This window comes from Excalfactoria chinensis, chromosome 3 (assembly GCF_039878825.1).
Source record: "Excalfactoria chinensis isolate bCotChi1 chromosome 3, bCotChi1.hap2, whole genome shotgun sequence".
NCBI classification, from domain to species: Eukaryota; Metazoa; Chordata; class Aves; order Galliformes; family Phasianidae; genus Excalfactoria; species Excalfactoria chinensis.
The window spans coordinates 69,912,403-69,929,536 of NC_092827.1; the positions used below are offsets into that span (position 1 = coordinate 69,912,403).

General features: G+C 35.3%; 1 protein-coding gene across 8 annotated transcripts in view; it reads left to right on the forward strand.

Annotated features, from left to right (window-relative positions):
* The window catches only part of RYR2 (ryanodine receptor 2), a 314,525-nt gene that overhangs the window by 78,394 nt on the left and 218,997 nt on the right, over window positions 1-17,134 (forward strand). For all 8 annotated transcript variants that reach the window (XM_072331791.1, XM_072331794.1, XM_072331787.1 and 5 more), the window contains exons 2-3: window positions 5,282-5,401; window positions 16,028-16,132. In XM_072331791.1, the coding sequence (XP_072187892.1) occupies window positions 5,282-5,401; window positions 16,028-16,132 (225 nt within the window). The remainder of the gene's footprint in view (window positions 1-5,281; window positions 5,402-16,027; window positions 16,133-17,134) is intronic.

The following is a 17,134-nucleotide window of genomic DNA, read 5'->3' on the forward strand; positions in this document are numbered from 1 at the left end:
ATTGTTCTCTAGTGAGAACTTTCTGACAAGTGCCGAATATGAATCTACATGACTCAAGGTTTTTACCTATGTATTTTTAAACTGCCACATCTTTATTACTGCAGATCTACATGACATTTCTGGAATCTAGCAAAATTATTTTGATGACTAAGTTATACAGTTCTGGGGAAGGAAGAGTAAATAAAGTGGCTACTGTACTAGCAGTCTGCTTTCTGGTACTGTAGCAAGAACTATCAGCTACTCTGGTCCTCTAGAACTCCGTCTATTTTGTGTGGGATTTCCTGTCTTGAAGGTTATTTCCTTTAGGGTAATGCTGAATTCTTATGAAATTACTCCTCCTACAGGATAAAACTAAAACATGTACCATAAAATGTATCCAGATTAATTAGAATCATCTGATTGGAAGAGTCTACTCTCTTTCTTCTCATCCTACAGCGAGTTCAGCTGTGCATACATCCTCCAGTGTACTTCTGAAAATCCTTTAATGATGAAGTTTCTAAATTGGTGGTGAAAATTCTTTGCTGTCCTCAGAAAACTTATAACCAGCTCTCCTATATTAATTGTTCTGATAAAATGAATAACAGTTTTACCTGTCCTTTATGCTGACAGCTGTTTGCTGCCTAATGGCATTGACTACTGATCAACATTTGATTCATCATGACCACCAGATCCTTCTCCAATGCATTGTTGTCTTAGCACTGCTTTTTATCTTGCATTCCCACATAGAGGATGAGCACTGTTCTGAACTGTGTTTTAACAGTAATTCCTGATGGCCAATATGATTACTATGATTGGTTTTACTAACAAAACTTGGCCTACTGCTACTGAGAGGGTTGTAGTATTGTGGTTTAAAGAACTATATGGTAATTAAAAATTTGGACCCTTTTCTTACCTCTATCATGGCCTTCATTTGCATTCAGATGCCAGAACCACCATCCTAATTAGATGGTATTTCAAAGAAGAACTTGATAATAGTTTGACATCAGTTGGTCAGTCAAGAATGGAATTAAAAGTAAGTAGTATTAAGCTTTGAGTGTTTGTTTTGTTGGTACCTCTTGTGGGATTGTTCACAAGCTAGTTAGTCTGTGTTGATAGTGATTCTTTCACATTATGAATGGAGTAGTTAATGAAGCCTGTGCATCTGTGTTCCCTGTCAGAAGGGATTTTGAGAAAAAAAAGCTCCACCTTAATGTGTTACTTAGCTTCTGCTTTGCTGCATTTTACCCTCTTCAATATCACGCAGCGAATGAAACACTTGGGCAATTAGTACTAAAGCTCCCATAAACGCTGAAAGTTGTCTCAAGTGCATACTATTCAGAGGCTTAACATTAAACAAGAGATTGTGTTGTTGTAGGTCATATCATGGAGGTCATTTCAGGGGGACTGACTTGTAGGTCCTGCTATAACATATTCTTGCCAGTAATTGTGGAATTCTTGTCCTTGATGGCCTGTGGGACTTAGAATCTTTTATTCTGTTTTATAATTTAATACTTACTCCAACACAATAAAGGGAAGCTGAAGTAAAGTTTTTAAGTCAAGGAGGAGGACTGTACGCTTTTCATTGATGGAAAGCGGTTTGTACAGGCTTTATTTCTAATTGTAACCTACTTTTAAATTGTTTCTGGCACGGAAGTTCATTGCAAAGTTCAGCTGCACAGCTGAACATTAAATGGGATGTGGTGAAGCAGAACGCTGCATATGTGGAGTTTGAGGAAGCTATTAGAAATTGAGCTATTGCAGTCTGTGCTGAGATCTTGATTTACAGCATATGTAAATTGATGGAAATGTTCCACTAATTGCAGTATTTGCCATATAAAACAGCGCTAGAAGCAAGTTTCAACATACAAACATAACTTAATAGTTTCAACCTTCGAATACTTTATTTTACAAATGTGACGTTTAGTGTTCTGTATGCTATTTCAGAATTGGCATAATCTAATAGAGAAGTAGAAAAACAAAGTCAGTGTTACATCTTAAAGGGAGGTAATTGTTTAATGGGTCAGATAAATAAAAGTGCAACAAGTTATTTAAATTAGTAGTAGTTCATGCTTTACTGCATCTTCTGTGAAGGACAAAAGTATAAAATTATTAAAAAAAAAATAAATAAATTAGATGATAAATCAAATAAAGTAGCCAAAAAGGAATGCCTATTTTTGTCCTGGATTGGAAGCAGAGTGCAGCTGTCAAAGTCACGATGTAATGAGTTGAAGCACAGAATTCCGAAGTTTAAAAAATATGCATAGTTATTGAAAGCTTAAGATATTAGAGTATGTAGAAAGGGAAAAAAAAACAAAACAACAACAAACCCAAGCAGATTTCAGAAAAGTAATCAAAATGCACAGATGTTACCATCAAATATGCCTATCCATATCAAAGCAGTGCTAGCGCAGATAACACTGGATAATGCCTACCTCTGGCAGTCAGTTTTCGTCCTTGAATAGGACTGACATCTTGAGAAGCTTAAACATTAGTCAAAACTGACCATAGAGTAGGTAGAAGTTTTCAAGCTTTAACAGGGCAAAGAGGCACGCTGTGTATTACAAGGAAATATATTCTGTGTTCAGTCATAACTGACTGAAATTGCCAATCCTGTAAAAATACACCCAAGTCAAAACATCTGTGAAGATGAGGGCATGCTTTGTTCTGTAAGAAACTAACCTTTTCCTTGACTGGGTAATATGTGTTTAATGTAATCTTGGAAGTTTTGAATGGATTTTACAGGAATGTTGAATAACCACAGGAGATGAAAGTGAATGTTATTAAGGAGCTTTGAGAAATTGCTGTCTTAATATCATGCACTGTCAGCAGCTTCATACTCTTCTCTCAGTAGTGTGATCTTCTGGAATGCAGTTCTGAGTGTGCACTTTACCAGCTTATGGCTGCTGCTGCTGTTGCTTTGATTTTCAGGATATGTTTTTAGCAGTAAACGCTACTATGATGTGGGGAATCTATTTATTAATATATTTATTTATAATGTCATCTCTGTTAAGTCATTTATTTATTTATCTATTTATCTATTTTATGTGAGTATATACATTTAGTGAAAATAATTATGTAGCCCATAGAGAATAGATATAATAAGAATCTGCTAGGCTGCTAGGAGCTGTTCTTTCTTCAGCAGCTCTCCTTGCTTTTCAAAATTGGGTGTCTGAAAACTATTAGGGTTTTGTAACATACACAGATTCTACCTATTTGTTCAAAATGCTTCTGAGAATCAAAATGATAAATGTAGTTGTGTGATGATCAGAAGCTCATGCTGTTTGAGTTAGTGTGGATATCTGACTTACTGCAAGCAACAGAATGCCTTTTTGCTGGAAGATATGGTATCCTTAAAATTATGAGCTGATGTACTGGCTGAGACTGAAGGGTTTACTGAGATTAATGGATTTAACCAAGATGGTGCTTGGGTGGGAGAATAGCTTTCTGACTCAGGTTGTCAGTTTTGAAATCTAAGTAATGATTCTGCTACCCCTTCAGCAAACTCTGTTACTCTGGGTAGGCAATCATCCTTGCTCCTTACTTTCCATTTGTGGAATGGAGATGACTGTACTTCCAAGTTCTGAAGAGTGGTTTGAAGAAGTTCAAATCCTGACAGGAGAAAAATGGGAATGGATAGAAGAGCCATCCAATAAAGTACCTATGCTAAGTGGGTAACTTTTCAGGGGGCATTTCTTCTTATCTGAAGTAAGTGGAGATATATCAGACTCTAGACTACCTTGCTGTTATAGTTAGTATCTTCCACATCTGATAATAAATGACAGCACCACTTTCTACATAGAACTTGCGGTTTCTGGCACTTACTTTCTCTTACTCTTTTGGTACCATTTTTCCTGTATCTTAAAACAGCTAAACAAAAAGGAAGCATCTTTGAGCTTAGTAATGAAGGCTGCTGTGGTTATAGCGAAACTGTGGAAATAATATCAATTTTTCCAGTTTCCATGGCAGATGTGTATCAAAGTGATGAGTATTCAGTGAAATAAGAATAATAAAACTATCTGTCAGTTCATGCAAACAACTGAAGGGCTTTTAGGTCTCTGTTCTTGCCCTTTCTTCCAAACTCCTTTGGACTTTTTCTTTTAAATATGGCGTATTCCATATAATTTGCCTGTTGTGATTGTATTGAATGTAAACCTGAAAGGGCATGTTATTTTGTTAGTTATGGCAGTATACAGATACTACTTTCAGTCAGATTTTCTTTAGATTGAATGTCTGTTAACTTCATTCCAAGGAGTATGACAAGCAAACACCATTGTTCATTAACGTGTTTTATTTTGACTTACTATGTGTACTTCACTGTAACACAAAAGAAGAAAAAATGTTAGGAAAACAAATTGGGAAAATTTGTGCATCAGGGAATTTAGCAGTTGCTCTATTCCTTTTCTTAGGCCTTCAGCAATTGTCATCTACATAATGTATGTGTGCGTATGTGTAATTGCTTTGCAGTCAGCTTGTACAAGCAAGGTTATGGTGCATTAGACGGTTAAATAAAATTAAGTTTGTCAGAGACTTAATTCAAAACTGAATTATACTTTTGAAGCTGTTAGTGATTTTTGCAGGTAGGTTGTGTAGAACTCATTTCAGACTTCCTTTTAAAAAAAAAAAGAAAAACAAGAATGGCTGGTACATAATTAAACTGATAGAAATTTATGTAGTAAACATGGTAGTCTTGCTCTGATGTCGGCCTCTGTCTATGGAGGTACAAAGTTGTCATATTCTCCAGCGACCTTTTCTTAAACAACTCCAACGCAGTGTATGAGGGTGACATGCTTACTGGGGCCTTCCAAGAAAGGATAGGAAGAGAAAAAAAAAATGTGTTTGTGTAGCTGTGACCTAATACTGCTATTTTTTTACTTGGAAGTCAGCTCTTCTTTTGGAAGTAAATGTAATTGCTTAAAAAAAAAAAAAAAAAAAAAAGATTCTGAAAAGGGATTCTCCAGCTTGTGGATATGTTCCATTGTGAAACTGGAATATAAATAGGGGTCTGCTTCTGTTCTATCAGGATTTAACAACATCTTCTATGACTAAATTACTGCAAAGATTTAGTGCTTTAACATTTGTATGTAAATACTTACTGTTTTTTACTATAATGGTAGGTAAACAGAAAAAACTCATGTATAGGAATTACAATTATTTTCATTGTTTTGCCCACTTTCTCTAATCAGAGAATTAAAATTATGCTGAGATTCAGTTCTGCTTGTGTTCATGGATAGCTTTGTACGTGCTTCCCCAAGTCAGAAGTATAACCACTGTTTTGTATGTTTTGTTTTTTTTTTTTTTGAAGGATGATGAAGTGGTTCTGCAGTGCACTGCAACGGTTCACAAGGAGCAACAGAAATTGTGTCTTGCTGCAGAAGGATTTGGCAACAGGCTTTGCTTTTTGGAATCCACATCAAATTCTAAGGTACTGCTTACTGTTTTATATGTTGTTCTTGGATCAAGAATGTTTATAATGTTGCCAGCTTCAATGTACTATACAAAAATCTGTATACCAGAATGGACAAAACAAATCTATCAATTGTGTAATGCATATTTAATTCCCTTTCGAAGTTGAATCAATTCTTCATGACAGCTCTTTGCCTGTATCCTAGTGCTGTGTTTTTTGTTTAGCATCAGAATTCCATCTTATCAATGTGCTAGTTATTTTGTTTGCCAGAACTCAGTAGAGTACAGCAGTGCAACTGTTGTGTTCTGCAATAGAAAGGTGTGTTTGGTTACGCTAATTTTTAGGCCACAGGAAAGAGTCATTATTCTACTTGTGTAAGTTTTCATTCTATGCCATTTACATTGACTTTATTATTACTTTAAGCCCTTCTATCTCCCTGACTTAGTAATGATGCAAGTATCAAAGCTGTCTAATCAGTTCATTACCCAATCCTGCTACCTCTGCCATATATACAATAGATATAGTATTCTGGAAAAAATAAATTGAAAAAAAGGCATAACAAGGGTTTGTATTTCACAATTATGTATGCTCAAATAAATTCCAAAGAATACAGAGAAGTGCCACCTTAGGATAAGAGCTTGTTTTGTGACCAAAAGTAGTGGTTACACCTGGACTATAGAAAGGCAGGAATGTTTCTTAACTTGTGTGTGCTTTTTCTTCAGTTACAATAAAAATGTTTGGGGAGAGGATGAAATAAAGGTAAAGCATTTGAAATGGCATCTAGAAAGATTTAGTTCCAGAAGTGATGTTTTTTTTTTAGCTTGACAACTTCCATAACATCCCTTTGGTTCCCTGGTACATTGCAGAGTAATGCTTCATTTTCTGTCTCATCATTTTGAATGTATTATTCATCACAATAAATTTTTCACTAGGATATTAATGATTCATTGTAATAGCAGAGATCTTGATGAAATCATTCATGCTGCCCTGTTTTAAGTGAATCTTTTAAACAATAAAAATGTGCTGGGATGGAAGAGGTTGCAGCGCTAGTTGCCTGCAAGGTCAGAAAAATCTATTTATTGAATTTATTATCTGTAAATTTGGATATTAAATCTACAGTCTCTCTCACACTATATAAAACTCATGAATGTTCTTGTCTTTAAGAAATACAGTGTAAATTTCATATCAGTTTCCTGTGCTTACTTGTTCATGGAGTCTTTTCCTGACATTTGGTGAAGCAGTATTCTACTCATTCTTCAGGAGTCTGGGGAAAAGAAGTAAGCAAAAGAAAACCCAAGGAGCTCATTCTTGCTAAATTTTTTAAGTGCTGACTGTTCCTAGGATGAGATCATTTAAAGTGTTAGGAGAAGTAAGTACTGAGGGAGCCATAAAGCTGCAATCAACTTTGCTTTAAGGATTTGGTAAATAGGAGTAAATAAAAATGTTTTTCTCCCTAATGTCTTTGGCCATGCAATGTTAATGTTGCATTATTTAAGAGACAGCATAGAAAATATTACAGGAGACATATGGTAATTAGGGGAACCAGCAGAGTTTTTAAGCCAGTTAAAAATTTCCTCTCACGTCCTGAAGAATATTTTCTATTTATAATGGCTTGTGGTCCACTTTAATGCAAGCAGTAGTGTTGCATATGAATTATAGCTAGATGTCAAGGGCAGAGTACCAGTCTGAGGTCAAATATGTGTAATGGACATCAGTTATTATCCTGGACTTATATTTTTGAGAATTCCTTATACAGACCCCTGCTTTTCTTAAACATCCTTTAGCATGTGACTTCTAGGGGCATATCAGGTGCTTTATTAGTACTGTATTTTGCATACACTTTTTTTCTTTTTTTGGTCTAATTGTATTTCAGAAATACTGAAGATTAATATTGAAGAAAATATTGAAGAAAAAAAGAACAACAAAAAACACTCTGAATGTAAATATGCTTGCAGATTGCATGACATGCAACCTAAAAATGCATCTCTGGAACCTGAAAGACACAATTCTATTAATTTTACAGTTAAGAATTAGATGATCTTAATATACTTTAAGTGATTCCACTGTATGAAAACGTAGTATGTATGGTAATGGTTGCATACATTGTATCTGTTACGAGCTAATCAAAACAAGACAAATTTCAAATGCTCTTTTTACTTTTAATTCTCTTGATATATTTTTCAGGCTGTTTGGGACATAAGCTGTCCAACAAGAAAAGTAAACCAAAGCTGTGTGGTTTTTGAAATTTCGGAAACAAGTCATGAGTTGTAACTTCAGTCTAAAATTTAATTTGTGACTTGCTTCAGTATTTATCTCTTATTAAAAAAAAAAACAAAACAATAATATTGAAATATTTACAGAAATGTGATGAGGGTGGTGTGTGTGGTGAGTGTTTTTATTTAATGTAGAGATGTATGGAATTCAACTTGTGGCAGAGTGAATAAGATCTGAAGATCCCTTTAAATCAGTTTCCCTTTATGACCATATATTTCTTCTAAATTTTTAAGCCTCTTATTTTTTGAGGATGAATACATAGAAAGCAGATATTAAGCTAGGCTATCTCAGTGGAGATACTGCTATGAAAATAGAAACAGAAGGTCAGATATGTGGTGTGCAATCCTGTAATTGATTTAGTGAGCATTCTGCAAGCTGCTGATGACCTATCAGTTCACTAAGATTTAGTTTCAGAATCCTGCTCTTTTTAGTACTGTTCCCATGAAAAAGAAGTTATGTTATAATTGCATACTGGCTTTATCCAATACTATTTCCAAATAGTATTAAAGTCTTACAACTCTTAATAATCTTGATAATTTCTTAGTAAACCTGTATAGAGTAAGCGCTGAAGGTTGGAAGCAGATTATTTTTCCACCAAATCATTCTAATTGTACAATAAACTGTAAGCTCATGAAAGGTTAACAAAGTAATTAAAGAGGAAAGCCAGAATATTTAGACTTCTTTTGATGGGAGTTTTCATTTGCTGTATGATTCTTGTTCAAGGACAGGCACAGGCAGTAGTCCAATGTGAGCATGACCACAGCATCTCGAAGCTTGCTGCATTGTCTTGCCTAGCTGACATTATGGCACATTCCACTACTTTTCAAATATATTCTCTGATGGGCTTACAGCAGCATGTATTTTGGTTGCATAAGTGGAACAGTAACAAAGCAGATTTTAATTGTGCTGATATTTGGTTGAGAATCTGAGAATCGGAAATAATTGACAGCTTTCCAGTTCATTATTGTTCAGGCTAAGAACACATGAGAGTACAAATGTTTATTTCAAGCCCTTTAGACAAATGTGTAAAGTAGAAGTGTCAAGTTGGCTATGCAACCAATACTGAATGTTTGAAATACTTTTGGGAAAATGAGTGAAACAAAAGAGCAGCTGTTTTTTATGTGCTGATTTGCAAGACCCTTGTCTTTCTGCCATGTGACTTCCCCATGAAAACTGGGGAGAAATATTTGTCCTTTCACACCAATGGATGCTGTAACTTGCTACCAAGAGAGTAATTGCACCATTCAATTCAGGGTGCTAGTTTATTGATACTCAGGACTGAAAGGAGGAAGCTGAGCAATTTGGAAGTGATAAGAAGTTGAAAGTTGTGTTTTTTGCCTTCATGCTTAAAAGTCAAACACTGTGCTAATAAAATACCAGTAGGTTTTCATAACTTTCTAAATGGTGGCAGAAGTGTTGGGATAAACAAATACAGGCATGACTTTAGTTTCTTAAGCAAAAGTGCATTAACTCTGTTCAGTATTTAAGGAAAAAAAAAAAAAAGACCAGGCAGTAACAAATAATTACATGTTTAAACTGTGTGTATAAATGCAGAAGGTCAGAGTTTGGGATGCTTTTCCTGGATTTTACTTAATTTTCCATGATAATTTTTGGAAGTTTGCTGTTTGTTTTAAAGTCCATGGGTGTAAGTGGTGGACTTGCTGTTGACAGCAAACCACTTTGACACCTCCAATCCCTGTTCTCTCATGGGAATCAACACTTAGGCAATACCTGGAGGACAGGCAAAATGCTATGGGAAATCACATGCAATGTATAGTTGCATATTCCCATCCTATGTAATATTTCTTACAATTAATTAGCTTTAGATGTGCTTTCTCTTTCTCTTTTTTGGCATGGCTTTTCCAAATACCATTTACAGGCTAAAAGGAGTTTTATAGTTCCCTGTGCTTCAGCAGAAGTATTTGATAAAGCAGGGTTGTGTGGGTCTACTTTGCTGCCTCTGCTTGCTGGCTGTGTAGCTGGGTGAGGTGGATGGGCTGAAGCAAAAGTTTTTCTTAAGTGAGTGGGACAGCTCTTCATGTCTCAGAGGAAGATAATCTTGCAAATATGGCAAGTTCTAGGTAATACCTAATCAGTGCTTTTTGGATTTTGCTCCTTAGATCCTCTTTTAACTCTCAACCAGTTATAAGGAATACATTAAGTTTCCAGGTATATTTGTACTCTTTTCTTGACATGTTTACAGAGATGACATCCATAAGAAACATTGCCTTTCTATGAGAACTGGCTTCTTAAACACCACTAAAAAAAATATACAATTTGAATGTCACTGGGCTGATTTCAAGAGCCTGATAAAAATCTTCTCATAACAATCCTGTAAACTATACTTTTGTCCCACATCTGTATGTCTTTTAATGCTAACAGCAAGTTAGGAGTTTGAAGTTTTCTTGGCACTTCTCTGAGTATTGATCAGTTCTAGTTGCACAGTTCAGTATTTGCACTTTGTGATAAATAAGGCAATTATCCAGGGAAATGTGAATAAAAATCTTTAACAGCCATCATTCAAATGTCTTTAGGTTACATAGGATGAATTGCTTGGGATAGTTCAGGAATTAAACATTAGATTTAATCTTATCAAGGTGTGTACTAATCATTAGCAGACACAGCAGGGACAAGTTGTTTCTATGCATATGAGGAAAAGTGCCAAAGCTCTGTGCTATTTTGATTACTATGGGAGAGCTAGTTAAAAAGAAAAATATAGAGTATAGGGACTTCATGAGGAGGATAGACAGAGGTCCTAGAAAGCAAACATACTACTCCTTAAAAGTCTAAGAGGATCTGCCAAGAAATCATTTGAGTGCCTAATGTGTACAAAGCAAGCTCAGTTGTAACTGTGATCAGCTATGCATATGGAAATGGAAAAAAAAGCTTTGTCTTATTCTTTCATGCCAGAGGCTACTTCATTAGAAGTTACCTTATCAAAGTCATGGAAGAGAAAGATGAAATTGGTTAGCTAATTAAAAATACCTGTAGTATAGGTATACAAATATTGATTTTTAATCCTTGTAATTATTTCTAAATAATTTCATTATTTGAAAACTCTTCCTAAGAACACAATTACACAAGCCTTTCTTTGTGACCACTTATGCGGTGTATTCTTCCTGTACAAGAAGTGTCTGTTAAATTCACTGACAGTTCAGTTGAACTTCTTTCCTGCGTACTGTTTGGAGCTTTTTGCCTTTAAGTAGAGTAATTTAGAATAATTAAATTTGGTGGAGACAATAAATTGCAATGGAAAAACATGTGGGTATCTTTGGGAACAACATTGCTTGTTGGTTACGTATTGTACCTCAGTTGAAGACAACCTCGAAAACTTGCCATTACAGAATGGTTACTTTGAAAGGAAAGATGTAGGCTGCTTTTAATGTGAGACTTGGAAAGCATGCAGCATGGTGAAGATAATAGTTCCTGCTATGAACTTACTTTTTTTTTTTTTTTTTTTTTTTTTTTTTTTTTACTTATATGAAATCTCATAAAATTAAATTTGTTCAATTTAGCCTCACAGATGTAATATGTCATTGCAAAATGATTTGCTTCTCATCCATCTCATGAAATACTAATGTTTTTATTGAAGGGTGATGATGCCTGTTGAGGTCAGAGGAGAAATAAAAGCAGCTGTGAGCCTAGAAAAACAACTTGGAAATTTTCGTATAACTAGGTAAAGAAATAAAGCTGAAAGTAAAGTTGCTTATTTCTAGGGATGGAATCGTGTTTGCTGACAATATATAATATTCTTCTGCCCTGTACTAATCTTTATGTCGCAGAAATTCTGTTTACATTTGCAGGATCATATGTACTGTATTTTATGATCAAGCCATATGTTATTCTGGGTTAGCACTGTGTGGTGCTCAGGGTAGTGTTAGGGAGACTGCATTTTAAAACAGCCTCTTAGTTTTGTAATCATCATACTATATTTTGCTTGTAAATAATAATTCACTGAAAACTGGAAAAGTGCGTAATTGAAGGCATCTGGTATCCATGATTCATTTGTGGGTTGGACTACAGTTACAAATATTTTAGAATAGCATTTCAAAAGCTTCACTTATAACACCTTTTTAATAAAGGATATGATTATCTAATTTGCAAATCTGACTTCCGTGGAGTACAACACAATTTATTAAGCAAATATTGGTACAGAAAATGAGTGTACAGAGGAAGAATAAAGAAATCTAAAATTCTCTAAATAATCTAGTAATTACTTCAGTAATATAGAAGCTTTAAACATTTAAAGTGAGGATTATTTTACTTTTTTTTTTTTTTTTAGTTTTTCAGACTGTAAGGTGCTGCTACAAGCAATGATGAAGTGTCAGTAGAAACAGTTAATAGTAATTATTTTTCATCTATCAGTCCCAACTGTTCTTTCGAATTGTTAAGTTCAGATCCTGGTTTGTTACATAACTTATTTCTTATCAAGCTGTTTGCTTGATAAAGAAGGTAGAAGAAGAGAAGAGGATGACAGTGCAAATGTTTATCAATATGCTTATTTATATCTGTTGATCTCTTTTCATTTGATCATGTTTTCAGCATGCATTATTTTCTACTCAAAATTAATGATTAATTATTGTCATTAAACTGCTGAAAATTTCCAGCTGGTTACAGGTTGCTTTGGTATTCATTAAAAGCATGCATCAGTGCCTGATTGCTTGACACACAGCAAAATATTTTACAACTTTTGATAATTTGATGGTGTATTTATAGTCTATCAAACAAATTACAAAGCAAAGTGCTTAATTACTTAATTAGTCATTAATCTTGTCTGCACATCTGAGAAAAGTCTGTTATTGCAACCTTGTTACTACAGCTTCCCATTGCAGCCCTTATACTGTATGGTCACTTTCAGTACTGGAAACGAAGTCGGCATGATTTTTATGAAGATATTTTCTCTATCAGAAATGTTAGGCAGCCATATGCACCACAGCATGCCTTTATATTAAATATTCTTTCTGCCTGGGAGGTAACATGAGAAACAAGGTAAACAATCTGAATACTGCCAAGGACTGCAGATGTTTTTCCTTCTTCTTCTTCTTTTTTTTTTTTTTTTCCTTCTTTCTTGGAATGAAATCTAGAAGAGGCTTTTCAGTACAGATACCTTCAGTCTCTGGTGATATATCAGCTGGACAACTCACCTCGTAAATCCATGGCTTTAAAAGCATCACCATTAACATGGGCTATGTTGAGATTGGCAGAGCTGTTACTTTCTGAGCTAAATACATTGTCATTTCCACAAGTGGTGCTTCTGTCCCATCTATGCCTGTACTGTAATTACTATACACAGAATGCAGCCATGCCTTGGATCCTCCATAGAGAGGTTGTGGGTGGGGAACTGCCAGACAGGAGAAGTATGACTGATGTGCTCACTGCAAGTAGGTGCATCAGCCCTCAGATCTCAGAGGATATGTGTCCATGTTGCTCCTGAGGGGCCACGATGTGGCTGGGCGTGCATACAGTAGAGCTGAGGCAATGCTCCTTGCCTGGGGAAAAAAGAACTATCTCTAACGTTTTGCTAGACTATAAGAAGAAGGTGCCTCTTTCACTTCATTAAAGCAAAACAATTTAATATGCTTTTCCTTTATTGCTCTCTGTCTGTTCAAAGTGTGTGTTACCTGCCAGGAGACTAGCGGCAAAATGTGCTCTGGGACTTCATTTCTCAGATTTAGTGGGGAGGGGAGAAAATGCTTGTGGCTTTGTTGAATGAGAAGGAGAATGGAATTGATGAAGGGGGAGTGGCCTGGTTGTGATGGTTTGATCACTGAGTGAAACGATGGAGGATTTTTCCATCTTTTAGCAGATATAAAATGTAAGGAAAGTTAGTAGTAAAACCTTTGGCAGTTTATGGAATTTTATGTGAGATGCATATTATCTTACTGTAAATGATAGCAATGAGAGTTAGAAGCATTGCTACAGTGAATTTAATATAAATTAAAAACAAACACATACAGAAAATACAGCCCTGGGTCATTTCTGAGCAGTGTGTTTTTAATCAGTCTTGCTTGTCAATCAGTTCTCACCGAGGAGAACTTGTGGTGAGCTGGGCCATTAGACTGTTAATTTCTGGGAGACTTTCTGTAATGGAGGGTTGTACTCATGTTTATTGAGCAGAAACAACACACTGTAACCTGCAATCTTTGAAAGCCTTCTTTCCCACTTTGTAAAACACAGGATTAAGGTAGTTCTTATTAATCTAATGTGTTGCCTTTTGGCTTACTGCTATTATTGAAAGGACTGTTAAGATATGAGTAAGCACTAAAAAAAGAATGGCAACAAGAACACTTAAAAGTAAGCTGGGACCCAATTCCTGGAAGAGTCAGATTAACAAGATTTTATGTACGAGTATCACTGAGTGAATAAGTAGAACTTCCATGCAAGAGAGTGTGATTTTTAATGTTTTTTGATGTGACTAAATTTAAGCTTTGTTTTAACTTTTTTTTTTTTTTTTTTTTTTTTTTTTAACTGAAATATAAGTAGTGGAAGGTAAGGAAATGTTTATTAATTACTAAGCAGACTTAAATTACTGCAAAGTTAGGACAAATGAACTACAACTTAAGAAGCTGCTATTAATATAAATAAGCCAATTTAAATTATTTTTTTTTCTTTTTGTAATTATATATATATATATATATGTATAAAGGAATGGTATTACATTTAGAATTACCTTTTACAGTTTAGTGTTAGAGGCTTTGCAAGAGGCTTTTTCAAACTGCACAGTTTGAATAAATGTGCATGTTTACAACTTTATCAGCAGGAAGTATCCAGTCCCTGAAATTCTGTGTTTCTGTGTAAAGTAAAAAAAGAAAAAGAAAAAAAGCCAATATTCAGCAAAAAATATTCCTACACTAAAATATGCAACTCACACAAGAATCAAAAGAAAAAAAACATTGGAAGAGTTTTTGGAAGCAAGAAAATGTGTGTAGGAGTTGCATGTCTGTCTATTAACACGTGCAAAGATAAGATCCTCACATAAAGTCTAATTTTTTCCTTTGTTCTCTTGTAACTTGGGCATTCCTGCATTACAAGCCTGTTAGAAATTTCTACGTTTGTCTGGATGATTAGGTTTTGAATGTTTTTTTTTTTTTTTTTTTTTCTTTTTTCCCACCACAAGAAGTTAAGTTTTTATTTTACAGGACTCCTGTTTTAGGCCAGGTAGAATAGACTATGGAGAAGCATACAATCCTGAGAGGTTGTGAAGGTAGTGGCTTAGCCTTGACACTCAGTGACTTACGTTTCTGCTACAAAAAATTCATTTTGACCTGGAAACCATCATAAGGATGAAATCTTGCAACTACCAGTAGCTTAAAGACTGAATATTGTCTCCACAGTCCAACTTGTTTAGTGGCTGAGAAAAAATAGGAGAAAAGAAAAAGAGAAGCAGAAATGAGGAAAATAATTAAGGAATTTCTGATGAATGATAATTAGCATTGTGAGGAAGATCTTTTGAGTTCAGCAAACATCTGAAGAGAGAGGGTTGCAGACATACAAATTGGTGTTTGTTTACCTAGTGGTTGAATTTTCAATATTTTCACTGTTATCTTGTCCTCAATTTCTGCTGTTGTTTATGTTGTAATTTGCATTCACTACTGTCTGCCTTCTAAAAGATTTCTGAAGATAGAAACGTGTTTCTTCTTATCTTTACTTCCATTATACAATAACAGTTCCTTGCTGGTGCAATCATGGAAAAAAATTGGGTTGAAATGAATCTTGGAGAGGTCCTGCCCCCTTATCAGAGCAGGTAACCTTCTAAGCTGAGGAATATAAATGACTAATTATTTGAGCTCTGAAGTTAGTTAAGTCTGGTTCTGGAGCTTTCTCAGATAAGTTTCGAATGCCACTGAGGGTTGAAATGGCCTGTGACAGTGTTTTCTACTTTCAGGATGAATTTTTTCCTTCCCCTAATATCTAATTTAATTTTCTTTGGTGCAACTTCTTTCTCCACTCCTTTTTCTTTCATGAACATCTCCAAGAGGAGTTTGGCTCCATTTTCCCTATAAACACCCATAGACTGGCAGAGATCTGCAGGAGTCCCCTTTCCATCCGTTCAAGCTTCCTCAGCCTCTCCTCTTGGTGTGGGTCCTACAACTGTGACTGTCTTGTTGATCCTTTGTGGAACTCAGTGCAGCTTGCTGGTGTCTGTCTTGTATCAGGAGAACCCAAACAGGATACAGCACCTCAGAGGGGAAGAATTGCTTCTCCTCACTTGCTGGCTGGTATTAGCTGTTGCAGCCCAGTATGTGATGATGGCCTCAGAGATACAGCAGATCTCTTATATTTGCTGAAATTAAGAGAAATTCAAGGCTTTTGTAACTGGCGTTCAGCAGACTTGTCACTAATGTGATCTTACATTTTTGTTTCATCTAGAATGTGCCACCTGACTTGTCCATCTGCACCTTTGTGCTTGAGCAGTCTCTGTCAGTACGAGCCCTGCAGGAAATGCTGGCTAACACAGAGGAGAAGGCAGAAGGGGTAAGCTATTAAATCTTCACTGTATTTTTCATCTTGTAAAGTACAACTTTTTTTCCCACTATAACACATTTTTTCTGTGACTGAGACAAACTTCGAGTGTAATGAATTGCTTACATTTAAACTTCTTCCTTTGCTACAGAAGTAGTATAATTTTGTAAAATTCTGAACACTTGCATTTTGCACTGGAGCTTGCCAGGATCGTAAATACCTTAACTTTTCAGCATGCTGCAGATCAGTCTAGATAAACCAGAATGTTTTGATTCAGTATCCTATGTTATGAGAAATATGAAGATGGATCATTTGTTTAGAACAGTTAAGACTTTTGATGACTTCCAACTGTATCAAGTGAGACTGTCAGGTGGTTTTAAAATGACTTTTGGTATATGCCATAACACAGGTTTACAGCTGAAAATGTACTGTTGGTGAGTCTCAGTGGAAACTGACATGTTTTTGCACTCTGCAGGAAGAAAAATATAGGAATAATGAGAATTCTTTTTGACTAGCAAATAGCTGTTTATGAATAAATCATATTAGTATTATTTTTTGTTCTCTCTTGTGTAATTCATTTTATTTGCTGTGATGTGGTTTACTGTTTCACATAGGAGCTATAGTACTAATAAGAGTGCTATGCTCCAACCCAAATCCTTTTAACAGGTAAGTAGGAAAGAATGACATGGAAGTTTTGGCTGTAGGTGCAAGAGTTTTTCTTTCACTTAAGAAAGGTGGCAGGAGAGAAGCTTGCCTCTGGTTTCTGGGAATGCCTTGAGAAACAAACTTTAATATACCTCAGTCATAAAATGCCAGGTACTGAAACTGAAAAGGGTATTTGGAAATCAATGAATTTGGAAAAGGAAATCTCACGGATGATCCAAAATGTGTACTGTCCTTGGGAATTTGTTCTCCAAAAAGACTGACTTTAACAGGAGAATGAGAGGCACATTTAAAGAAGAGGTGGTCTCAGAGCATGCAGATCAATACATCTAAATTAGTATCCCTCTTTAT